Source organism: Protopterus annectens, chromosome 7.part0, assembly GCF_019279795.1.
Source record: "Protopterus annectens isolate FY-2018-M chromosome 7.part0, PAN1.0, whole genome shotgun sequence".
Taxonomy (NCBI): Eukaryota; Metazoa; Chordata; order Ceratodontiformes; family Protopteridae; genus Protopterus; species Protopterus annectens.
Window position 1 is genome coordinate 1,792,142,482 of NC_056739.1, and position 26,644 is coordinate 1,792,169,125.

General features: G+C 41.6%; 1 protein-coding gene across 2 annotated transcripts in view; it reads right to left on the reverse strand.

The window, feature by feature from the left end:
* Window positions 1-26,644, reverse strand: part of LOC122807238 (SLAM family member 8-like) — a 586,627-nt gene that overhangs the window by 154,132 nt on the left and 405,851 nt on the right. For both annotated transcript variants that reach the window (XM_044078321.1, XM_044078320.1), the window contains one exon: window positions 21,472-21,591. In XM_044078321.1, coding sequence (XP_043934256.1) covers window positions 21,472-21,591 — 120 coding nt within the window. The remainder of the gene's footprint in view (window positions 1-21,471; window positions 21,592-26,644) is intronic.

A 26,644-nucleotide genomic window follows, 5' to 3' on the forward strand; every position in this document is an offset into this window, starting at 1 on the left:
CTGAAGTAGTCTGAGCAGTAGGAACTGAAGAAGCCAAAGAAGGTCTCAGCACCGTAGGGTCCACAACTATCAGCTCCACACATTCCGGCTCCGAGACCACAGTAGGGGTCAGAGGAGGAATCAAAGTAGGGAGTACTGGTCTGGTCAGATCCAAAGCCAACTGGGTTGATGCCGACAAAATCTTTGCAAGAGCAGGTGTCCTCAAAAGCTTCTGCACCAAACGATCCATGTCCAAATCTGAAAGACTTCTGGAAGAACCAGATGCTAGTGTCAGTGATGCCACAGATTGGAAAATTGGGGATCGGAGCATAGGAAACACAGGATCTAAAACTGGTGATCGGCTCCTAGCTTGAACTACCATCAGCTCCGACACAGATGGAGCTGAGGTAGATGTCTGAGTCAATGTGGTCCGTTCCAAGAATTTTTGAATCTTTTTTGAAGGCGTTGGAACTGTCTGAAGAAGCTGAAGATGGTCTCTTAGAGCTTTGTCAAACTAGGACGAAGAAGGTGAAGAAGTCTTATTTAATGGAGTTTGACCTTTCTCTAAATCCTCAGCAAAGGAAGACTTTAACAAACCCCTTAGTATCAATTTCTTCTTTCACTCTTGAAGCACCCTTGAGCTGAAAGAATGGCAAATGGAACAACTTTCCTGCAAATGCAGGGCTCATAAACAGTATACACATTCGGAGTACCCATCAGTGATCGACATCTTCTGCAAGCACTTTGGACATCTTTTAAATCCTGAGAACCTGGTCTCCTTGTTATCCTTATTTTGTTTACTTGCCATCATCATCTTCTTTCGGCTGTTCCCGTTAGGGGTCGCTACAGCAGATCATCTGTTTCCATTTCTTCCTATCCTCTGTATCTTGCTCTGTCACACCAACCACCTGCATATCCTCTCTCACCAATCCATAAACCTTATCTTAGGCCTTCCTCTTTTCCTGTTACCTGGTAGCTTCATCCTTAGCATTTTTTCCCAATATACTCAGCATCTCTCCTCAGCACATGTCCAAATTAATGTAATCTTGCCTCTCTAGCTTTGTCTCCAAACCTTCCAACCTGGGCTGACCCTCTAATATACTTATTCCTGATCCTGTCCACCCTCATCGCACCCAGTGCAAATCTTAACATCTTTAACTCTGCCACATCCAGCTCTAACTCCTGCCTTTTTGTCAATGCCACTGTCTCCAACCCATATAACATAGCTGGTCTCACTACCCTCTTGTAGACCTTCCCTTTCACTCTTACTGGTACTTGTCTCTCACAAATCAGTCCTGACACTCTTTTCCACCCACTCCATCCTGTCTGTACTCTCTTCTTCTACTTGTCATCCTGAACACGAAATATCAGAAACACAACACAGTATAAGAGCCTTCTAACTTAAACAGACTATCAACAATCTGTAAGAAACAACGCTATTAAAGTGTACAGTAAAGAACAATAAACAGCCCTCTAACTTAAACAGGTTGTTTAAAAGTCTTTATATGTATCAGCCTACAGTACTATCAAACATACAGTAGAACCTCAGAAAACCCGGCTACTGAGGAGAAGAATAAGTGAAAAGGCACACACACACACTCTAATACTTGAAACATGACTATTTTTTTAAACTCTTCTAACTGAAACTATAATCTAATTCTAAGGTAGCACAACTATACCAGAATCAGGTAAAGGGATAGGGTTTTAAAGGCCCAGCAATTGGCCAACTAGAAAAAATCAGCAAAAAGATTCAAAGACAAAGAATAAATGCATAGAAATATGTGATTAATTAATAACAGCATTATTAGACTATGATTATTAACTTTCAGCAATTTTTAACAAAAATTAATAATAAAGAAAGTTTGAACTTAGCCAGAGCTAGCTCTCAACGACTCAAATTGCTTCAGTGGCAAATGAGATCTGGGGAATGCCCTATGGCATCATGGGATAGGAATAGAGCCACGAGCTAGCTGTAGTCCTCGAGCTTTAGAAAACGGCCGAGTCAGAACCGAGGAGCGGTACCGAACCCATCAGTCAAGAATGAGGGTGAGATAGGACAACTGCACATTAACAGGTTATGTTCAGTGAGACCTGATCATAACTCTTTGTAGTGTTTGAAGTCTTATCTATTCCATATATAACAGTTACAAAAGAAAAAAAAATTAGATGTGATTTACCATCTTTTAAAGCCGGGAAAGCACTTAATGAATGCTGTCACATAGACAGCTATTAAGGAAAAATGTCAGGGACAGTCGTTTAATACTTCTCTAATTTAAATAAATTACTTGCAGACTAATATCTGTAAACTTTGGTGGGCATAGGAGGTAAGATATTCAGGGACTGAGGGAATGTGCCTTCCCTTATATGTTACTGTCACAGCATTTAGGGAGTCTGTAACAATTGTTACAAACCTCTAAAATCACTGTTATTTGGGGGGGGGGGTTGTTGTACAGTAGCAAATAACAGGTTTATCTTTTTTTTCCAATTTTGGAGAGTAATCATGATGCTCCATGCACTACATAATAGTTGGCACCACTTAAGAAATACTGATGACTTCCAAAGGGTTGTAAGACCAAACATATAAGCTCCCCATGCAAAGAGTCAAAAGCTTTGTTGAAGTCTATGAACTGTGCTGATATTGGTATAATATCACCTTGAGAAATTTGCTGAATATTATAAAAAAATCTTAAAATGCCCTGTTGGTTAGAGATGAATCCCTGTTGACTCTTACTGATTAAGATGATTAGAATTTGTTCAGGTTTAGTAGCTAGTGTCTATGCTAGAATTTGTATAACTGCTGGTAGAGAGGCTGGCCTGTAATTCTGGAGGATTAGTAGATCCCTGCCCTCTTTAGGAACAGTGATTATGGTTACTGCTGTAGCATTCTACGGTAATATGCCCAACAAGAAGCTTTCTTTATAAAGGGAGAATAAGGTCTAATTCTTTCCTTAAGTACATATATACATCAACATAAATAATACTCTGTAAGTTTACCAAATCTTGTTTCATAAGTTGCTAAGTCTTTCTGGGACTCTACTCATCACTTCCGCAAGTGTTTGACAAAATTTGATCACCTTCCATGTTGGACCAATATGTGTAGTTGAAAGAGTTGTAAAATTCATTTTTTGATATCAGTCTGTAGTGCTAGATTCTTTTGTGGAATTGGGTTCAGTAACACTATGCAGGAGACACCACAGTAGAGGCTATTTGCACACTCCAGTATCACCATGCTATGGTCCAACAGTATGTCAGGATTAAATTTCACACTATTAGTTCTGTTCAGCAATTTGCACTTAATTAAAAGTTATTCTAGCCTACCGGTGTCCCCAGAGTGGGCTGCAAAATATGTAAAATTGGAGGTGTCAAGAAACAGGAGATGCTATGCATCCACAAAATAAAATTATTTTATCCAAGTTTACTGTTTACAAAGTCTAGGGTTCCCTTTTGGGATTTCCCCCTTATAATTAGTGACCACACTGAAATCTCCATTGAGCCACACTGGAATAGAGTGGTCTACCGAAGACTAATACAGAGTAGAAGGAATGAAAGGGATTCTGGTCTTTTTTATTTTATTGGGCTCATAAAATATTCCCACAATTACTGTCACTTGTTCAGATTTTATCTTAACAGCTACCTACCTGCCCCTTTTTGTCCAGCCTAGTATGTCACTGAATAGGATTAGAGCACCCTGAGAAACATCCACACTCTGCAAGGCAATATACCAGTCCCAACAGTCTGACAGGTTTTTCTTGATATTGGCCAGTTTTACTTTCACATCTTGTAAACAAGCAACATGAATCCTCAGCTGCTGAATCCTTCTCAGCACTCAAACTGTTGTAATGCTGATATTAAGGCCCCTTATATTCCACAAGCGAAATCTGATTGGCTGTACCACTTTTATGTTATGATTTGCCTACATAGCTGTTGAGAACTACAAAGTGTTATAATTAGTGGAGAAAAACTTGTTGACAGCTCAACATGAGATGCCTACTCTGAGGCAGGAAATGCACTCAGTCCTACTAATTAGCCCTTGCTGCCTGGAAAATCATGAATTACCACCAGCACCCAAACCAGAATACTGAAAATCTGACCAAGGGTTTAAAAATCCAGTGTTAGCCTATGGTTGATATAGTACTACTCCCAACCCTTACAATTCGAGTGTAATGTAAAAGGCTTCACAACATATAACTACTAATATGTGTGAGAAGGAAACAGTGCAGACTTGCTGCCCTGTTGTAAGTAACGGAACCTGTCAGAGCTACCGATCCTGATATGATTCATTGGACTTAACCATTTGGCACATATAAATGGTAGAAGCAGATAGTGGTGCCTGTATCCCAATTGCATATTGAACCATTCTGTACCATAGGGGGCTTCAGAACCATAATTTTAAATTCCTTAGAGTAAACTTTCTGCTAAATCCAGAATTCAAGAATGACTGACTGTTTAGACTTAGGCAGCAATTAAAGTCCCCCCAGCATTAAGCCACAATAACAAAACTGTGTATCTATGAATGGAATGTACCAACTGCCATATAGGTGACCTAGGAGGAGACACTCTCTGTGACCTGTTGACTCATTCAAAACAAGTAAAAATTATATTAAGCTGTGTGCTCCCTTCATTAATCACTACTGCTCAAAGAGGAAAAAAACAAGCACAATGTGGCAGTCATAACATTTCAGATAAACTGTATATCACCCTGATAAGGACTCCATATGAAAAAAATGAGTAGCTTAACAACATATGTTGTCCCATTGTGACAGAGAAAAGAAAATCAAATGCATCATTCTGTATTAACAACTTAACAAGCAACTAGCCAGTTGATAGGTTCAGTTCCAACTGTGCCTTAACTGCAGAAACATTAAGTGGTCATAGAGATTTTGAAGGTTTCAATAGAGGGATAAGCTCTGTATCCCACTGTGTCACAAGTTCACTGGTCAGATAGGAGTCCCCACCCCACTGTAACTGATGCTATCACCTCTACCAGACAAGTGAGATAATATTCCTGCTCTAGTTGGTCCAATTCTTTTGTTGTGGGTTCAGATCCCCATGCCCACTGGGTCTCCCTTCTCTTCTTCAGATAGGCTTGCTAAAGGCAGATATTTATTTTGACTTTCCACCACAAAATTAAGCTTTTGTTGGGTGGCTAGGGAAGATACATTGTGGTTCCTGCTGTCTTGAATGCGTGAGGCATTTCTTGATTGATATATATATATATATATATATATATATATATATATATATATATATATATATATATATATGGTTTACTATCAAATGAAGTATTCGAACAACATATGTTCGAACACTTCATAGTTCGGCAGGTTATGTGAGCGAACGTTATAATTGCGAACGGACTGTGCATTCGCAATTATAACGTTCGCTCATGTAAGGGGATCGCGATACAGTGCGGTTAGGGAAATACATCCCTTTCCTCACTGTAGTGCGATCTCGGAGTTGGAATATTAAGTTAGGGGGGGTGCAGGGGGGCAATAGATGTGAGTTTAGGCTAGTTAGGTAGGGAGTTAAGGGAAGGGTGGGAGTGCTGCGACATTTTCGACAATTAACAGCTGTTTTCGACATTAGGTACATACAGAAATGCTCATTTCCGATGTTTAAATTCGAACAATAATACACTTTTTTTTATTTTCGATTTTATGATAGTAAACCTATATATATATATATATATATATATATATGTGTATATATATATATATATATATATATATATATATATATATATATATATATATATATATATATATATATATATATATATATATATATATATATATATATGCATATATATATATATATATATATATATATATATATATATATATATATATATATATATATATATATATATATATATATATATATATATATATATATATATATATACACACACACACACACACACACACACACGATGTGCCGAAAAGTTCTAAGCCCGAACAACTTTCTAAATTCTGAGCTTCATTTTGCCTCTGTAGCCGAAAAAAATGGTTATTTTATTTTTATTTATTTTACATTTGTTGACCAGGATAGTCCGACTGCATGCATGTCCATTTTCAGCAGAGGCCCGGGGAGAAGGGAGAAAAGCTCTAAGGTAAGTAGTTACGATTACAGAAAATATTACGTATTACAATTAGAAAATTTACAATGGTTATATGCATAAACAAGTTATTCAAATTCTACAGGTTAGAGGTAATCCTGAGTGTAAATCAGGATTAAGTTACACAATTTGACAGATTAACAGTTTTTACTCATTCTAGAGGAGAGTTAGTCAGGCTTGATACATTGACATAGCCAGTTAAGTGTCAGATGTTGTTTGAGTCTTGTCTTAAATTAACACAGGGTAGAGAGTTCCAGACTCTACCTACTGAGTTGGCAAAGAGAGTGTCACCGGCTGAATTATTAATTTTAGTAGTCTGAATTAGTAGTCTGTTAGAGGATCGAAGTGTTCTGGGATTGTTATAAGGGGTGATAATGTTTTTAAGTGCAGGAGTACAGTCTGGATTATAGAGTATTTTATAGGCCAAAATCAGTTGGTTATACTGGAGTAGGCTGGGTAGTTCTAGCCACCCAAGCTGGTTTAGATTGACACAATGATGTGTCCTGAAAGGCAGCCCAGTGGCAAATCTGGCGATGTGATTGTAGCAGATTGAGAGTTGGTTAACATGTAGGTCGAATTTTAGATTATTATCTATGATGACATTAGTAGTTTTGTAGAGGGGTCAGGGGAGATTACTATGCCATCATTTGCTTTTACGGTAAAGGTGAATGCAGTAGACCTATGTGTTGGTGAGAAAAACAGCATTTTAGTTTTTTGGGGATTTAGGATCTGACGACGATCAGAAAGCCAGTTTTCTATTGTATTAAAAGTGGTCTGGGTAGCTGACCATAGCTCTGTTGGGGATGTGGCTGAGCAAATCAGGGTGGAGTCATCAGCATATTGGATACACCTGACTTTTGGGATGACAGTATAAAGGTCAATGTTAAGTTGTCTATCTCGCCTTCATTCTTGCTGGATGGGTTCGGAGCCGACCTCGGCTCCGACTCGGCCACTCTAAAAGCTCGAGAGTTGGTTCCACCGGCTCGAGGCTCCCCTTATATCCCACAATGCTAGGCGAGAGTTACCTCAGATCTCGTTTGCCGCTACAGCTTCGAGGTTGGTTTTTCTACCGGTTCCTGGTGAGTACTATTTTCTTGTGAAAATTAGACTTTAAAAACCCCTTTAATTTAATACTTTTTCTTAGTTAGTGTAGGTTAGAAAACTTTTATTCCCTACCCAAAAAAATTTCCGTTCCTTTCCCACAAGAACCTTTGGTTCTTCCCTTGGGCCTATAGGCCTTTCCTTCCCTAGTGGAGTGTGTGTGTTTATGGTAGTTTAAATTACTAGTATTACTATATTTTTTGTGGTATTTAACTGACAGGGTATAACTAGTGTGTTTGTGTGCGTGTTTGTGTACACCTGTTCAGTCAAAATGTCAAAAGAAGCAAAGGTCTCCGGATTCAAGAAGTGTGATGCGTGCTGTCAGAAAATGTCTCTGACAGACGCCACACTTCTTGTGTCTATTGTCTGGGGCCTTTGCCTGCAGGACTCCTGTGCTGTGTGCCATGGCTTCAGCCCCAGGGTCCTGCAGGAAAGAAAGAATAAATTAATTCTTAGAGGCTTACTCAAGCCAGAGGATTCCCTGTCTGTTTCTACAGGGAAGCCCTCTAAGGCATCTAGGTCTTCGGCTCCGGTATCTGAGCCGAGACCTAAGGTTTCTCAACCTTTGCCTTCATCGGCTCCGGCTGGAGCCGATAAGTCTCAGTCCACAGTTTCTGTGGCTCCCTCGGCCGGGGGCGGAGCCGAGGTTATAGAAGTTCCCGTGTCGGCTCCGACCAGACCTTCGGAGCCGACAACTAGGAAGAGGTCCAGGTCACCATCTCTTGGCTCCGTTCATTCGGCTCCAGGATCTCCCCTGCTGTCTGAACGGAGCCAAAGGTCTCACTCCTCTAGGTCATCGAGGCTGTCGGATCATGACCTTCAGAGGGTAGTGAGTCGACTACTTAAGTCCGAGGCACTGGCCCAGATGCTTCAGAGCCCGACTCATCAGTCGATGCCTGCCCCGGTCCATCAACTTATTCCTCCTTCGACTCTCTTGAGTTCGGAGCCGGGTCGTGTCGGAACCGAGACTGTGATTACGTCGGAGCCGATACAATTGTCTTCGGCTCCGTCGTCGGCTCCGTTTTCTTCTTTGGAAGAATCTCGGCGCCGGACTTCCCTCGTCGGCTCCGAGGGGGTGAGTGGCATCGGACCCTTGTCCGACCCCCCTCTCCCTCTCGGAGCTTCGGTGCTGGTGAGTTCGGCTCCAACATCGGCCTCGGAGCCATCACTGTCGGTGCCGAGGGGGGTTCTTAGCTTCTCGGAGCGGGGACCTCTGGCTCTGCCTGACAGGGGTGCATTCGAGGTCATGCGGAGTGTGTTAGAGCCTGGCTCTACTCCACAGTCGGCTCCGTCCGCCCCTCCCTCTATGGTGCCTCAGGCTAAGTCGACTCACTCCCTCATCCCGGACCGCAGAGCGCCTGCTCCTCAGGAGCCCCTGTGGGGATTTCATCCTCTTCCGAGGCCTCTCCTGATTTGGCAGATGAGCCCCCTCGGAAGAGGAAGTGTAAGAGGAAACACATTGACTCACCTGAGTCCATCACGTCAGACACAGATTTGGATGATTCTGAGGGTTCCCCCCGTTCCCCTTCTGAAGATGTCTCATTTGCAGACATTCTGGAGATCCTGAAACAGAGGGGAAATTGGCCAGCCCTCAACCCTTCGGAGGACGAATCTGTGTATCTTGAGGCATTTGGCTCTCGTCCTTCCACCTCCTGGGTGTCCCCCCCCTTCGACCCCCTCATGCAGGTGGTTGCTAAGAAGGCATGGACGGCTCCTGATTCAGTGGACCCCACTCCCAGGAGACCCTCTAAGTTCATAACAGCTCCAGCAGATAAACAATTTTTAACAAAAGGAGTTTCTGTGGATGCTATGGTGGTAGCTGCTGCCACAAAGAAGGAACTAGCTGATCCTTCAGTACCTGTCCATCCACCTAACAAGGAATCTAGGTCCATGGATAGGTACGGGAAGCGGATGTTCTCCTCAGCGACATTTACCATGCGTTCGCTGAACTACCTGTGCCATTTTACTCGGCTTCAAAGGGACTTGATCAAGGAAGCGAGTGAAATGTTAAAGGATCCTACGGCTGCGGGTTTTCAAGACAAGATGAACACGCAGCTGGCTACCCTTAATTCCATATCCAACTCCTCCATGCGCCTCCTTTCTTACGCGGCTGATGGAGCGAGCAGAGCCGCAGGGACAGGTGTGGCCTTACGTAGGCACGCCTGGATGCGGCTATGCAATTTTGCGGACCCTTTCAAGACGTCTTTCACGAACTTCCCTTTTTGATGGATCATCTCTCTTTGGTCCTCAAGTGAAAGAAACCCTGACTAGGTGCGAGACTGATGGCAAGACCCTTTCTGCCGTCGGAGTCCGTTTTTCAACTCCTTCCAGGCCTTACCCCAAAGGCCAGAAGGGTGGAAAGATGTGGTTCCGTAAACAATCTCAAGGGACTTCGCCTGACGCACAGAGTCGTTTTCCTACCAGAGGCAGAGGTGGGAATAACAATGGTAGACGCCCTAGGGGCAGGGGGCTTCCGCAGAACCAGGGCAATCGGGAAGCCTTCCCTGACAAGCCCTTTCAGCATCCCTGAGGTGTTGCCCGACTGCCCATCTTCGGAGGCAGTCGGGGGAAGATTGTCACTGTACCCAGAAGCCTGGCTATCCCTGACTCAAGACAAATGGGTACTGTCCATCATTTCCGAAGGCTATTCTATCCCCTTTCTTCGCTTTCCAAATCAGTCAAAAAAATCCCTTCCAGATGAGCGGGATCTAGCAGCTTTGGAAATTTCAAAACTGCTTGCAAAAAGAGCAATTCAGCCAGTGCCAGCAGACCAACAAGGATCCGGAATCTACTCAAGGTTCTTTTTAGTTCCAAAGAAAACAGGGGACTGGAGACCAATTTTGGATCTCAGTGTCTTGAACAAATCAGTCAAGAAAACAAGATTTCGGATGGTCACGCTGCAATCCATCCTTCCCCTTTTGGGCGAAGGAAACTGGATGTGCTCTATAGACCTTCGGGATGCGTACTACCACATAAAAATGAACAGACGCTCCAGAAGATTCCTCCGCTTCAGGCTGGGAACCAGTCATTTTCAGTTCAGGGCCCTGCCCTTTGGTCTCACCACTGCCCCCCGGGTGTTTACCAAATGCATGGCAGTGGTAGCTTCTCACCTGAGACGACAAGGATTCCAGGTGTTTCCATATTTGGACGACTGGCTCCTCACAGCTCCCACCAAGCATCTCCTTCTGATGGCCAGAGATTACACTTTTCGCGTTTGTCAAAAGCTGGGTATTTCAATAAATTGCGAAAAGTCTGTTTTGTCGCCTTGTCGTACTATTACCTACATAGGCAAATCTAGATACAATAAACATGTCTGCAAGGCTAACACACCAGAGAATATCAGACATTCACAAATTGGTATCACTCCTTCTCAACAACAACAGAATCAAAGCCAGGTTAGTCCTAAAGGTATTGGGAATTATGGCAGCGGCCATACCTCTGCTTCCATTAGCCAGATACCACATGCGGATCCTTCAGTGGATGCTTTTACTCAATGGTCATACCAGGAACTTCCAATGTCTCACACCATTGTGATCACGCAAGCGTGCAAAAAGCATCTCATGTGGTGGATGTCTTCCCCCCAGCTCCTGTCGGGAAGACCCTTTGTTCCACCTCCTCCGGTTGCTACTCTGACAACGGATGCCTCCCTGATCGGGTGGGGGGGGCATTATCAGGGCAGGACAGTCCAGGGCACATGGCAACCAAACGAATGCCACTTGCACATAAATGTTCTGGAGATGAGAGCAGTGCTTTTAGCGTTGCAAGCCCTTCAAGACTCTCTTCCCTTGGGAACAATTGCAATCCAGACAGACAATATGTCTGTAGTGTGGTACATCAACAAACAAGGCGGAACCAGATCATACCCACTGTGTCGAGAAGCACTCAGACTGTGGCAATGGGCGATTTCTTCTCAGCGGTTTCTGATAGCAACGCACATCCCCGGGAAGTCCAATCATATTGCGGACAAGTTGAGCAGAGCTATACTCATGCCTCACGAGTGGTCTCTGAAAGACTCTGTAGTGAGTGAAATTTTTCTCAAGTGGGGTCAGCCTTGCTGCGATCTTTTTGCTACTCCCCAAAACAGCAAGTGCAGAGAATATTTCACTCTATTCCCTTTACCAGGCCAACCCAGCAGAGACGCTCTAGTCCAAGTTTGGCCCCGGGGACTTCTGTATGCATTTCCTCCTTTCCCACTTATCTCTCAAGTAATACAGAAAGCTATCGCTCAGAAGGCCTCATTGATCCTCATTGCTCCTTACTGGCCTCGACAAGTGTGGTTCCCCTTTCTACATCGTTTTCTCTTGGAGCGACCGTGGAATCTGGACCTAGTTCCAGATCTTTTGATCCATCAGTCGGGTCAGTTTCATCGCTCCCTCCCCTCTCTGAACCTCACTGCTTGGTTCCTCCAGTTCCAACCTTAGCCAGGCTTCCTCAATTGTCTCACTCTGTTAGAGATATATTGATAGCTTCCCATAAATCTTCCACTCGAAAGATTTATTTGAGTAAGTGGAAACGCTTTTCATTTTGGGCTCAAGGAAAGGACATAGATCCTTTCACCGCTTCCATCCAACTAGTCCTTGATTTTCTAGCTGAACTCTTCCATGCAGGTTCATCTCCCTCTACACTTAAAGTTCAATTGGCAGCTATTTCTAATTTTCATGTGGGTATTTCTGAATCTGCCCTAATGTCCCACAAACTCTGCAAAGCCTTTTTGAAAGGAGTTTTTCTTCTCAGACCTCCTATAAGAAATCCTCCTTCTCCTTGGGACCTAAATTTAGTTCTTGCTTCTTTGATTCTTCCCCCTTTCGAACCTGCAGCTTCCTGTTCCTTAAAATTGTTATCATGGAAAACTCTTTTTCTGGTAGCTATTACATCAGCTAGAAGAGTTTCAGAGCTTCAAGCACTCAGTTGTCGTCCTCCTTATCTGTTGTTTCATAAGGACAGAGTATCCTTACGAACTAACCCGTCCTTTTTGCCTAAGGTGGTCTCGACATCAAATCTAAACCAGAGCATTGACCTCCCTGTCTTTTTTCCAGAGTATTCCAATAGGTCTGAACAAAGATTACACTGCCTGGATGTTCATCGTCAATTGAGGTACTACTTGGATAGAACAAAACAATTCAGAAAATCTGATCAGCTGTTTGTCTCCTATGCGGAAAGCAGAAAGGGACTTTCAGTTTCAAAGGTATCATTATCCAGATGGCTAACATCTTTGATTTCCCTGGTATATGAAATTAGACAACAAAAATTGCCTAATAAACCTAAAGCCCATTCCACCAGAGCTTTGGCTACTTCTTTAGCCTTCCAAGACAGACTGCCTATTGACACCATTTGTGCAGCGGCTACTTGGGCTACTCCTCACACTTTTATTTCTCATTATAAGTTGGATTTAGCTTCTAGGCATAGAGCTAATTTTGGTTCCACTGTTCTCAGGAGTCTGTTCCGTAAGGTGCTAGGGACGCGGTCCCATCCAGCAAGAATGAAGGCGAGATAGACAACTTAACATATAGAAGTTATGTCTTACCATAACGTTCCATGTTAGTTGTCTTCTTCTCGCCTTCTTCTTGCGTCCCACCCTCCTTCCCCCTGGCCTGGACAGACCTAGAGGAGTTGTGATCGTGACCTCTCTTTCTACCACCTCTTTCTTAGGCATATGCTGTTGTGCATATTTCCTGGATCAGGATATAGGTCACCCTTCTTTCTTCCTGTTGTTAGAGGTGGACTCTGTTTTAGAGTTATTCTGTTACTATTATAAGCTGGGGTTAGCTTACAAATGAGATCTGAGGTAACTCTCGCCTAGCATTGTGGGATATAAGGGGAGCCTCGAGCCGGTGGAACCAACTCTCGAGCTTTTAGAGTGGCAGTCGAGCCGAGGTCGGCTCCGAACCCATCCAGCAAGAAGAAGGCGAGAAGAAGACAACTAACATGGAACGTTATGGTAAGACATAACTTCTATTTAATGAAGATGGAGAACAGCAGATGACCTAGTATAGAACCTTATGGTACACCAAGGGTTTTAGGTAGGAGGTTAGAGAGTTTGTTTTGCCAAAGGACAGCCTGCTGTCTGCCATTCAGATATGATTGAAACAATTGAAGGGCTTTAATATTTAGACAGAATGTTTTCAGGGTGTGGAGTAAACGTTGGTGATCAACCATGTAATCCAAGAAGAGGGCTGAGGAGATATAGTTATTGTTGCGATTATAGTTTATGGTGTTGGTGAAGGCTAGGAGGGCTGAAGTAGTGCTGTGGTGAGGTCGGAAGCCGTGCTGAGTGTCTGCCATAAGGTGATTCTGGATTAGGTGGTGCATCAGTTGCCTGTGAATACATATCTCCATAATCTTTGCAAGTGAAGATAGTATAGCTATTGGCCTATAATTGGATAATTCATTGGAGCTACCACCTTTGTGAAGTGGGATTACATAGGATATTTTCCAGATAGTGGGGATTTTAGCTTCTGCTATGGTTAGATTTATTAGTATTGAGATGGGGTATGCAATAGCATCAGCTGATTTTTGTAGGTACTCGGCAGGGAGTGGATCAGCAGAGAGTGTTGTGGGTTTTAATTTTTTGATCAAGGTACGGATAAGTGAAGTGGCGACAGGTTGGAAGCTGAACGAGAGCTGGTGTTTAGGGGTGGTACCTTCAGGGCTGGGGGAGCTAGGAAGTAGTTGGCTAGCTAGGGCTTGTATTGTTTCCGTAAATAATTGGTTAAAACTATCTCAGACATCCTCAGGGGGTTTATTAATGGTAGCAGCAGGGTTAGGGGTAGAAGTTTGTCCAGGATGGAGTAGTTTATTTAAACCTGCCCAAAACTTCTGCGGGTTATTTTGATTTATTGTTTGTAAATTACAGTAGTATTGTTTTTTGTCTTTTAAAATAGATTTTTTAGTTTCGTTCCTAGATTGCCTGTAATAATATGATCTTGGGGGTCTTTAGTAGTACGCCATAAAGCCCATCAAGGATCTCAAGGAATTTGTTGTTAAAGTATACAACTGCTTCCTCTAAGGGGATGTGTTTTGGAATAGAACAATTACATGAGTTTAGTTCTTGTTGGAATTTGACAGGGTCAAAGTTCTTTTTGTTTCTTACCATTCTGAGTAAGGGTTGTTGAGGGTTAATGGCTTTGTGGTTAATTATATAGGTGAGAAGGTGACCGCTTAGGTCATCAGGGAGGGTCCCAGAAGTGTACAGTTAGGGGTGACTGTTTATGAGGAAGTACCCAGTCAAGTATGCTTTCTTTTTGGTTAGGTTTACCTATCCTGGTAGGGGTGGTTATGATTTGTCTAAATGCATGTGGGTTAATATGGGTGGTTGGGGATTCTGAAGAACAGGTGCCCCAGTCTATGTTAAAATCACTGAGTAGTAATATTTATTGGGGATAGTGACTTGATAGGCAGTGAAGGGTATCGTCAGGTGTAGATATATTGTTGCCTGGGGGAATGTACATACAGATGATATTGATACATTTATTTTTATTTAGTTGCAATTTAGTGGCAAGAATCTCTGAGTTATTAATCTGAGGTGGTTCTTTAGCATCTATGGTGACATTCAACTCAGATTTATAGAGAATGGCTACCCCCCACCGAACTACGATCCAGCCTGTGTATGTTGTACCCAGGTGGTAACACTTCATTGTCTGTAGTGTTATTTCGTTTTATAAAGTGCCAATTTACATAATTGTAAAGCTATGTTTTCACATTTTTTCAGATGATTGAACCATGTCAATGAAAAGTGTGGAATTTTCAAGTATGGAACTCTGAGCCATCATGAAGTTCCTATTCCTGCAGAAGAAAACTCCAAAGGAAATCCAGGAATGTATGTGGGAAACATTGAATGACAAGTGCCCTTCTTACTCAACTGTGAAAAAGTGGTGTGTAAACTTGCAGCATGGAGATTTCAAGAGTGAAGATGCAGCAAGGTCTGGGAGGCCTCAAACGGTATCAACTCCTGAAATTGTTGACCATGTCCATGACCTGATTTTGGTAGATCAGCGAATATCGGCTAAAACAGTTGCTGAGACACTACAAATATCCAGGGAATGTGTTGGTTTACAATCCATGAGCAGCTGGGTATGCAGAAGCTGTCAGACAAGTAGGTGCCCAAATGTTTGAATGCCGATGAGAAAAGACGTCTAGTGGACACTTCCAAGTTGATGATTTTGTGGCATTTTCATGAGCTGCTGCCAACTTTTTGGAATGACTAGTTACTGTTTATGAAACATGGTTACACCACATCCTGATACAAACCAGCAGTCCATGGAATGGCGGCACTCAGGTTCATCAAGGCCAAAGAAGTTCAAGACTGAAAAGTCAGCAGGAAAGGTCATGGCCAGAGTATTTTGAGATTAGGAAGCTGTTGCAATGACTGACTATCTTCCAAGGGTTCTAACAGTTAATGCAGATTATTACTGTAACTTGCTGTTCCGATTAAAGGAGGCATTGAAAGAAAAAAGGAGAGGGAAGCTGCAGAAAGAAGTTCTCTTTTTGTAAGACAATTTACCTATTTACAAGGCTGGCAAAATCATGGATGTTTTGATGAAACTGGGGTTTTAATGCATAGACCAACCTCCCTACTCACCGGATCTTGCTCCATCTGACTATTTCCTATTTGCAAACCTTAAAAAATAGTTTGAAAGGGTGGCAATTTTTAAGTGATTCAGAGGTGACTGCAGCAAAGGAACAGTATTTCAGTGACTAGACTTCAGACATTTTTTTGGCAAGGTTACAGAAACTTCAGAGACGATATGCCAAGTGTGTTGAACTTCGGGAGAATGTGTTGAATAACTTGTAAGTTTCACGGCTCCCTTCTTGGTCGGGATTAGAACTTTTCAGCAACCCCCCTTCATAGATATATATACATATATATGTATTTTTATATATATATATATATATATATATATATATATATATATATATATATACACACACACACGCACACACATATGTATAGACATATAGACATATGTATGTATATGGATTCCATTCATTTAATCAACTTAGAACATCTTAACTTTGAGACTAGAATGTTGAAATCTCAAAAACCTGAAAAGTTAATTGCTTGATTCTTGGATCATCGTGTATGTTACAATGATAGTGCTGTAGATTGTGAGTTAGCAGGTGATGACGTCTTGTAAGTAAACATGGCGGAGATAACATTTTTGATGGAAGCTGATTTTTGCAGTAGTGGTTTAGGCGTTTGACAAATGGGTAAGTAACTTTTTGCTTTTGAAATCCATTTGTGGTGGTAGTGGTAGTGTCAGTGGTGGGAGAAATGAGTAGGAGAGTAGTGCGTTTGTTGGATTTATGTAGGTGTTTTGTCTACGGAACAGTTGCATGTGTGAAACTTATGGGGTCTTGGTACAGTGGGGATCGGGAAATTTACATTTTCTCCACTGTAGTGCAATCTTGGAGTTGGTATATTTAATGTGCTGGGGGCATGGGGGGCAAATACCCCCCCACATGGGGGGCTGCAGATACTGTCCTATGGGATAGCAAATCTACCTGACAATAGAAGGTGGACTCTGTGCTCATACCCTCACCAACATCTTTATTCTATGTGTACTCAGCACCCTTATACTCTTCCATTGACCTACATTCCATTCGCTTTGGCAGGGTATTTCAGGACCCCAACATACCTCATCATCGTCATCATTATTTTCTTAACCACTTGTCTCGAGGTCTCCTTTACAAGATAATTATAACCTCTGTTTCTGAGGTGCTTATTTTTATCTCATCTGCTTCACTCTCATTGAAGAATGATTCTAGTTCATGTTGGAGATCACATTTGTTTGGAACAAAGAGCATACAATCATCTGGAAAAAAGAGAGCTGTAACCTTCACTTTTCTGAACCGGATACACACCATATGTTGGCTCTGCTTTGATATTCTGTCCATTTAACTCACACACAGATGGGAAAACAAAACATAAAATTGGTAGAGTCCTGCACTCATGTTGAATATGGTTGTCTTAACATTACTAGTCCAGGCACAACTATCTCTCCTCAAATACAAGGATACATTAAATGTAGGTGAGATGCTGTGCTTTTACCCTTTCAGAGCCTTTAGCACTCTCTGTGTAAAATAACAGATCTGATGCTGTCAATCTTCACTTAATCCTTCAATGTGGGTTTGGTTCCATATCTCAGAACTGACCCAGCCATTATTTCAGCTTGCACCTTTCAAAAACTCTTGAGCTTAGCCTTACCCATAAAGCTCCTCTAAAGATTACCTCAGATCTCGTTTGCTGCTTTTAGTGCCAGATGTGTTTCTCCTGTCAGCTCTCGAGCCAGCTTATTTCTTTTAACTGTAAGTGTTTTTTCGACAAAAAAAAATCTTCCGTTAGTTATTCCTTGCCTCTTTTTTCACTTACCCATCTCCTCTGTTAGCTCTTTCCTTAACACGAGTAGTGTTTTTTCTTCTGAATACCATTGTTGGTAGTTCCCCCGTCTTTCTCTTTCTCCTTACATTTATGGTAAACTGTTCGTACCATTGTTGGTACCTTTCTTCTGTCTTTTTCTCTAATTGCCACCATTTTTGGTACGTTTCTTTCCTTGGTTATCTTTAAAAAAAAAAAAAAAAAAAACTTAAATTTTAAACTTACCTGTTTCCCTTTCTGTCTGTCTGCTTGTGTGCATGTGACTCTTCTAACATGGCCGAGAAGGCTAAAGATAATTCTGGCTTCAAAAGATACCAGAAGTGCGATTGTAAATGACCAAACTCTGATGGGCACACTTTGTGTGTCTACTGCTTGGGCCTAGTGCACCATCAGGAAGACTGTTCTATTTGTCATGGCTTCAGTCACTGGGCCCTTGTAGAAAGAAAAAACAAACTCATCTTGAAAGGCCTTATAAAATTAAGCTTCAACAAGGCCATATTTGTATCTGTCAAATCTAAAACTGACATTAGTTCCCCTTCTTCTTCTTCATCCAAACATGAAGGATCTAAGCAGAAGAGCCACTTGGTTCAGACAGTGTTGTTGACACCACCAGTTAAAATGACAAAGACTTCCCTGGTTCCCACAGTTTCAGTGGAACCAAATAGGAAACTGCTTTCACCACCGGTGCCATCGGTGCCGACCTCTGCACTGATAATTTCAGCACCCATCACTGTTTTGGACCAAACAATTTCAGTACTTCCGGTCTCCTCCATTCCAGCAGTTTTGGAACCAAAGGAGTTTTCATTTAAAGACAGGCCCTGCACAAGATATTCACCAACATCAGGCACTTTTCCAAACTGACCTCCAAGCCCCTTCTTGGAGAAACCCCGGTCCCCATCGGTCTCTTTGGTCCACTCCACGAAGAACCTTACAGAGTCTGATGTTTTGAGGTTGGTGGACCAGCTGCTGGCAGTGAGGGGATTAGCCACTTCCTCAGTTCCTAGCTTCTCTGGCTCTGGAACTTTACCTGTCTGTACACTACTTCTTGTTCCTCCTCTGACTCCAACTGAGCCTTTGGAGTTCCTGGATCTGACAGTCCTAATGTCGACTGTATCAGTGCCAGTTAGATCTTCATCTTTGGCACCGCAAACTACCCTGAGATTTCCGGTTCTGTCTTTTATTATGATTATGATCCAAACAGACAAAATGTCAGTTGTTTGTTACATCAACATGCAAGGGGGAACCAGATCTTATCCTTTTTGTTGAGAAGCACTCTGGGTGTGGTAATACACAATGTCATCCGACTGTTTTTTAATTGCAACACATATTCTGGAGAGCTCCAACATGACTGCGGACAAATTGAGCAGGAGCATCCTAATGCCTCACGAGTGGTTTCTCAATCCTGTGGTGCAGAAAAGATATTTCGCCAGTGGGGCCAGCACTGGTGCGATCTCTTTGCATCTCCCCTGAACAACAAGTGCAGCAGCTACTTTGCCCTGATCCCTATACACGGGGAGTCACCAAGAGATGCTTTCCTTCACGTTTGGCCCCAGTCTATTTTATGCCTTTCCCCCTGATTCCTCTCATTTCACAGTTTCTGCAGAAAGCCAACCGATCAAAGAACAGGACAATTCTCATTGCCTCATTCTGGCCTCAGCAGATATAATTTCCATTTCTTTGGCCTCATCTAATTCAGAAACCTTGGATGCTGGACCCAGCTCCGGACCTATTGTCCCATCTGGAGGGACTTATTCATCCACATCTTCAAAATCTCAAGATCACTGAGTGGCTTCCTCAGTTCCAATGATTGGCAGGCATACTAGTTTAACTGCCCCAGTTCAATTAATTCTTCTAGCCTCCCACAAACCTTCGACTAGACAATTATACACCAGCAAGTGGCAAAATATTTTTAAAATGGCTACAGAGAGTAACCTCAATCCATATTCTGCACCAGTTGATAGGGTCCTGGAGTTTTTAGCATCGCTTTTCGATGCAGGAGCATCCTCCTCGACTATACGAGTACATCTAGCTGCAATTTCAAAGTTTCATAATGGTCTAAATGATACGGCTCTAATGTCCCACAAACTTTGCAAAGCCTTTCTGAAAGGAACCTTAATGGCTCTATACAAAGACCCTTCTGCACCCTGGGACTTGAATCTGGTGCTATGGTCTGTAATTAATTCCCCATTTGAACCATCCCCAAATTGCAATTTGATGTATTTATCCTAGAAAATCTTATTTATGATTGCTATTACTTCTGCTAGGAGTATATTTGAGCTACACACCATATCTTGCAAGCCTCCTTGCCTAATCTTTCATAAAGACAGGGTGTCTTTGCAAACAAATCCTTCCTTTTTACCAAAAATAGTATCTGAGACTAATATCAAACAGACTATACAACTTCTATTTTTTTCCAAAATTTTCAAACAAATGAATATTGTCTGCATTTGCTAGATGTTCATAGACAGTTACGTTTTTACCTTGACAGAACAAAAGAATTCAGAAAATCCGATTAGTTGTTTGTTTCATTCTCTTCTGCTACTCTGGGCAAACCAGTATCTAAGGTTACTCTGGCTAAATGGCTCAAGGACTGCATAACCTTCATTTATAACAAAAGGAAATTGCAACTGCCAGGACCTGTAAAGGCACATTGTACGAGGGCAATAGCCACTTCTGCAGTCTTTCATTCCAAAGCTTCTATAGACGATATATGTGCAGTGACTACTTGGGCATCCCCACATATCTTTATTACTTATTGTAAGCTGGATCTGGGCTCTAAGGGATGACATCATTTGGTTCGATGGTGCTCAGGAATATACTTCTGTGAGACCTTCCAAAATTTAACATTAGATAAAGAAGTTATATCTTACCATAACGTTCCATCTGTGTTGTCAATCTTCACTTATTCTTGACATTCCCACCCTCCTTCCCCCTGCCTTTTGGGCTTCTTGGTGGAATGGATCTCCCCAATAGATTGTTTTTTTTCCCTTTTATGAATACAGATATGGTCTCTGATCTGTTATTACTGTCTGTCACTGTCTTGTGCAAACTCTATCTGAGGTAATCCTTAGAGGAGCATTATGGGTTAGGCTAAGCTCGTGAGTTTTAGGAAGGTGCGAGCTGGAATAATGGCCAAGTCAGTTCTGAGATATGGAACTGAACCCACAGTCAAGGATAAGTGAAGATTGATAACACAGATGAAATGTTATGGTAAGACATAACTTCTTTTTTTTGACACTCTTACATTCCATGCCACCCCCAATTTCCACCTGTCTCCACTGAGAAGAAGCACCCTATTAACATCTTAAAGTGAAAAGGTACAGTTGAAGTACAATACGTGACCAGACAACTGTTATACATGCTTTCAAAGATTCGCATCAGCCAACAGGATGCACAACACTGCTTGCCACAGAACAGTTTTCTTTCATATGTGCAGCCCATTCAGGCTCTGAAAAACATATTGCTTGCTCTGTGGGTGTTTTAAGGCAAAGTCTGAGCTATCTGACATATTCTGATAGATAAACCTGCCATGTTGTAGTAATTATTGCATATACTGTCTCTGTCTGTCTGTCTCTCTCTCTCTCCCAGTACCCAGTCTCAGTATTTCTCTGTCTCTGTCTCCCTGTTTGCTTTGTCTCTCTCTCTCCCAGACACGCATACGGCTGCACACATCACACGTACATTCACATGTAGAGTCACTTGAGGACACATAGAAGTGTTTTGTTTTGTGAGACTGGATGTAATGCACATATTTACATGAATTTCACAGTTCTAAGTTGTCTTTTAAAAGCTGGTTTCTACTTATGAGTACTTTGAATGTAATTCTAAGTTTTATAGTGCTATATATTTAATCAGGAAATAGCCCTTGAAAGTGTAAATTCATAATGAAAATGCTTACCTCTACATTTCTTGTTGCTTAGTAAAATTGTGGCAAGAGCACACAGAATCACCACACATGCTGGCAGAATGATACTCAGAAGGAAACAGTAGTTTACATTCTCATGTCTTTTTCTAGATTCTGGAAAAAATAAATAAGACTACTCATTATTGGTATATTTGCATAAGAGCAATATTATAAGACTCACTCAACGTGTGAAGTTTAGAAAACAGGAGCACTGAGAAATAATGTTAATGACATGGTGATAATGATGTTAAAATAAATGTGTAATTATAAACAATGAATAACAGCAAAGATAACATCAGCAGGTCTTAGAGTAACAGTATGTCACTGGACCCACAAGGGTGGTTCATTTCAGGAGGATCATACCAATTGTCAATATCCTTGTGTATATACTGACACAGACACACATGCATACATACATGTATGTATACATATACATATACATATATATATATATATATATATATATATATATATATATATATATATATATATGGGTCTCGGACATTAGCTCGAATGAGAAAACGTCCTAAACCCAAACGGCCGGGCATACTTACGCGAAAGGGCTTTTCACCGAAGAAGCACATTCGCGTAAGTATGCCTGTTGCTGAGGCCGTACTACGGTGCAGATAAGGGAAAATTCCCTTTTCCCCACTGTAGTGCAGTCTCGGAGGGAGAATATTAAAGTGGGAGTTTGTGAGGAAGCCCCCCTGCTAAAACGTTAATGCAGTGTTTTTTTTTTTTTTTTGTAACACGCTTTAATGAAAGCGCTGTTCGGTTGTTATGGATTCGGACATTTGCTCTCGAGCAAACGTCCTAGATCCATATAGATACATATATGTATATATATATATATATATATATATATGTATACATGTGTGTGTGTGTGTGTGTGTATATATATATATATATATATATATATATCTGTATGTGTTTACTAAAGAATCCCGAAATACTTGAAATCCCGAATTTCAGTATTTCGAAATTCTGTAACCGAAACCTTTAAATACTGAAACTCCATAACCGTGAAATTTAAAATTGCGAACCTATAGTACAAATACACCTCACACATACACATACACACAATCTTCCCCCACAATCAAACAAACGATCCTACACTACAGACAAGCAGGGGTGAAGCCCCCTGCACCCCCCTATGTGGGGGGCTGCGCACTCCACACACCCCCACTTTTATATACTAACTCCGAGATTGCACAATCATACACACAAAGGTAACTCACACATACACATTTCATAGCCCCTTGCATACACACATTATAGCTAAAACACACACTGACATACACTAAAGCCCCTAACCAACACACTCATATGTATTTACCTGCACTTACACCTATGCATTCACACACCGCAACACCAGAAGCTCCGAACTTCGGTATTTTGAATTTCGCGCTTCTGGTGTTTCAGAATTTTAGGGCTTCGGTATTATAATTTGGAAATACTAAAAGTCGGGATTTCAGTATTTCGAAATTATAAAGGGAACCCATTATATATATATATATATATATATATATATATAAATCAGAAAATGAGACATTCTGTTTATCTATGTCTATCTTCAGAATGTGGTTTGATACTGTCTTATGCTCCCCATTTACATAAATTGGAAGGTCTTACACTGAGCTGAAGCTGGAGCAAATTTAAATAAGGATGTACATTTGTGTCAGCTTTCAGCCACCCTATTACAAAACCAGTACCTTTTACCATTTAGTCTCACCTTTAGTTCTTTCAGGTTATAATTACATTATGGCTTCTATAAGCTAATATATTTTTTAAATACTTCCAGTGATTTTGTGTCTTTTATGGCACAGTATGGTATCTAGATTTCATTTTCCAAGCCAGAAAAAATATTTAGCCTTATATATATATATATATATATATATATATATATATATATATATATATATATAGTGTGTGTGTGTGTGTGTATGCATGTATATATATATATATATATATATATATATATATATATATATATATACACACACACACACACACACACACACACACACACACACACACACACACACACAGGATCCGTACAGATCCCCAACAGCACTTTTTGCCAAAGCTGAAATCACTGAACATACATAACCAAAAGTGCTGTTCACCAAAGCAGCACTTTCAGTTATGTATGCTGGTTGTGCCAGTCGCACTACGGTGCGGTTAAGGGAGAATTCCCTTTTCTTCACTGTAGTGCGACCTCGAAGTGAGAATATAAAAGTAGGGGGTGTGTGGGGGGCACAACCCCCCCACATGGGGGGTGCAGGGGGGCTTGCCCCCCTGCATAAAAGAAGATTTCGTTTTTTTTTTTTTTTTTTTGAACGGACTTTAACAAAAGCGCTTTTTCGATGAAAGTGCTTTTGTTAAATTGTGTTCGGTGATTGTGGATTCGGACTATTGAACTTTCGTTCAATAGTCCTAGATCCATACACACACACACACAGACATATATATATATATATATATATATATATATATATGAATGGATCTACCTGACTTCATCAAAAACCCACATCATCGAATCGTAGTTCGTCGACACACAAAATATCGAAATCCCTGTTTATCGAACCAATGGAACAATGAAACTGTACCTAGGGTAAGTAACCATTTGCCCAAAAAGAAACAAAACCCAAACCGCACCATCCCTAACCCACCCCAGCCCCCACCCCCAACTAAGTATACCCACTCCGAGATCACACTGCAGTTGGGAAAAGGGTAAAGTTCACTGTCTCGCACAACAGTTTACTTACCCTGGGAAGATGAGATTCGATGATGTGGGATTTTTGACAGTCAGACAGACCTATATATATATATATATATATATATATATATAAAATTATATATAAAACTATTCTGGAAAACCATCTGTGGATTTGCTCAGTCCAAGCTCTTTATTTTTTCATGGAAGGCCCATCTTAAGTAACTATGCTATAACCTTGACTTAAGAGTATTATACTCACTTCTCAAAATATTTGCTATCTCTTTTGATGGTACTTTGCATACTTTGCCAGTCTAAGCTCCTCATTTGCACTCTTCAAGAAAAATCTTGATGATTGGACGGAAGATAGGAAGTTCACCCCAGGGATCGCTTCTGTGGCTCTGCTTGACAGGGGCACAGGAAAATAATTTTCTTGGGTGCCAAAAGCCAGGGTACCGTTTGGCTAGGCTTACATAAGCCCTAGGGCGAATAGCCTAGTACCTACCTATGAACCCATGTCCTTCTAACCTATTATCTTCCTGTGTAAGAATTTTAAGACTAATTTACTTCCTCATTTACATTTTGTGTTACTCTTTTTGTAGCAAATGTCAGTTACCATATGTTTCTCTTGTTTAAAGCAATATTGTTGAAGTACTATTCATAAATATGATTCAAAAATTGTGGAATTTGAGAAACATCCTGTACTGATGTCATTTGCAAAGCTAGTTTTCTATCATCCACATACTTTATAAATGTATGATATTAGGGGAAAGAACTGTCCATGTTGACCATGTAAAATAGATATGAGTCTAATACCATGCCTTGAAGAGCACAGCTACTTAGTTTACATATTTCTTTTCATTGAAAGCCTCCCCCCTTATACCATTCAGATTCCTCCTGTGAACTAAACATGTATTTTGTTAGCCAAGAAGTGATGTTAGTGCACTGATATTGAGGTGACAAAAGGCAGTGTAGGATTAGGGATGTGGGGGCAAAAGAAGGCTAATAAGATGGAATGGAAGAAAAGCAGAGGAGAAGGGCATGTAGTTGCAGGACATGAGCAGATTGTAGGGAAATACATCTGTCAAGTTTACTGCAGAGGAGGAAAGGGTGAAAATGGTGGGGGGGGGGGTAGCCAAAACAAAAAGGATAAGGCGAAGGAAACTACGTTTGAAGATGAGGTGAGGATAGCAGTGACAATGGAAATACAGCTAGATGTGCTCATGCATGAGTAAACACAGCATAAAGAACAAGTCTGAAGTAGTTAGGGAGCATGCAGTCAGAAGGGCATAAACAAGGGCAAAAGGGAGAACAACAGAAGAGTGGGTAGGACTTGTAGGAAGAGTACAAGATTAATGGGAATAGATAAAATACAGCACTGATAAGAAGGCAGCCATCACTGAGGAGAGAAGGGGTGTTGGAACCAGAAATGAACAGGTTACAGCTAAGGGATATAGTGGTATTGGGTTGAAATGTAAGGTGATGACAATGAAACTGAGGACAGAAGTGTGCTTGATGACTAGATATTCAGTCACCAAGGGGATTTAGAATCTTGGCAATGGAGAGAAGGCAGGCTAAATACAATGAAGACTGTCTCCAAGTTTATTTTTAGCAAGACTATGGAGAAGGTGAGCGAGGTGTGCACTGAGGAGGAAGAGGTAAATGCTTATTGCAGTGCACTGTGTGATAAATAACCTGATAGAGGAGACAGCTGGGGTAGCAGCTAACAGGGCTAGGCAGAAGATAATGAGATACCGCAGTAAATGAACTGGCGACAGCCAGGGAGAAGATAATGAGATACCGCAGTAAATGAACTGGCGACAGCATTCTCAGAGATGTTACCCCATGTCAGCAGACAGCAGTCTGGGGAAGGAAAGGATCGGGGTGTATAATGCAGCATTCTCAGAGATGTTACCCATGTCAGCAGACAGCAGTCTGGGGAAGGAAAGGATCGGGCTGTATAATGCAGCATTCTCAGAGATGTTACCCATGTCAGCAGACAGCAGTCTGGGGAAGGAAAGGATCGGGGTGCATAATGCAGCATTCTCAGAGATGTTACCCATGTCAGCAGACAGCAGTCTGGGGGAGGAAAGGATCGGGATGTATAATGCAGCATTCTCAGAGATGTTACCCATGTCAGCAGACAGCAGTCTGGGGAAGGAAAGGATCTGGCTGTATAATGCAGCATTCTCAGAGATGTTACCCATGTCAGCAGACAGCAGTCTGGGGAAGGAAAGGATCGGGCTGTATAATGCAGCATTCTCAGAGATGTTACCCATGTCAGCAGACAGCAGTCTGGGGAAGGAAAGGATCGGGCTGTATAATGCAGCATTCTCAGAGATGTTACCCATGTCAGCAGACAGCAGTCTGGGGAAGGAAAGGATCGGGCTGTATAATGCAGCATTCTCAGAGATGTTACCCATGTCAGCAGATAGCAGTCTGGGGAAGGAA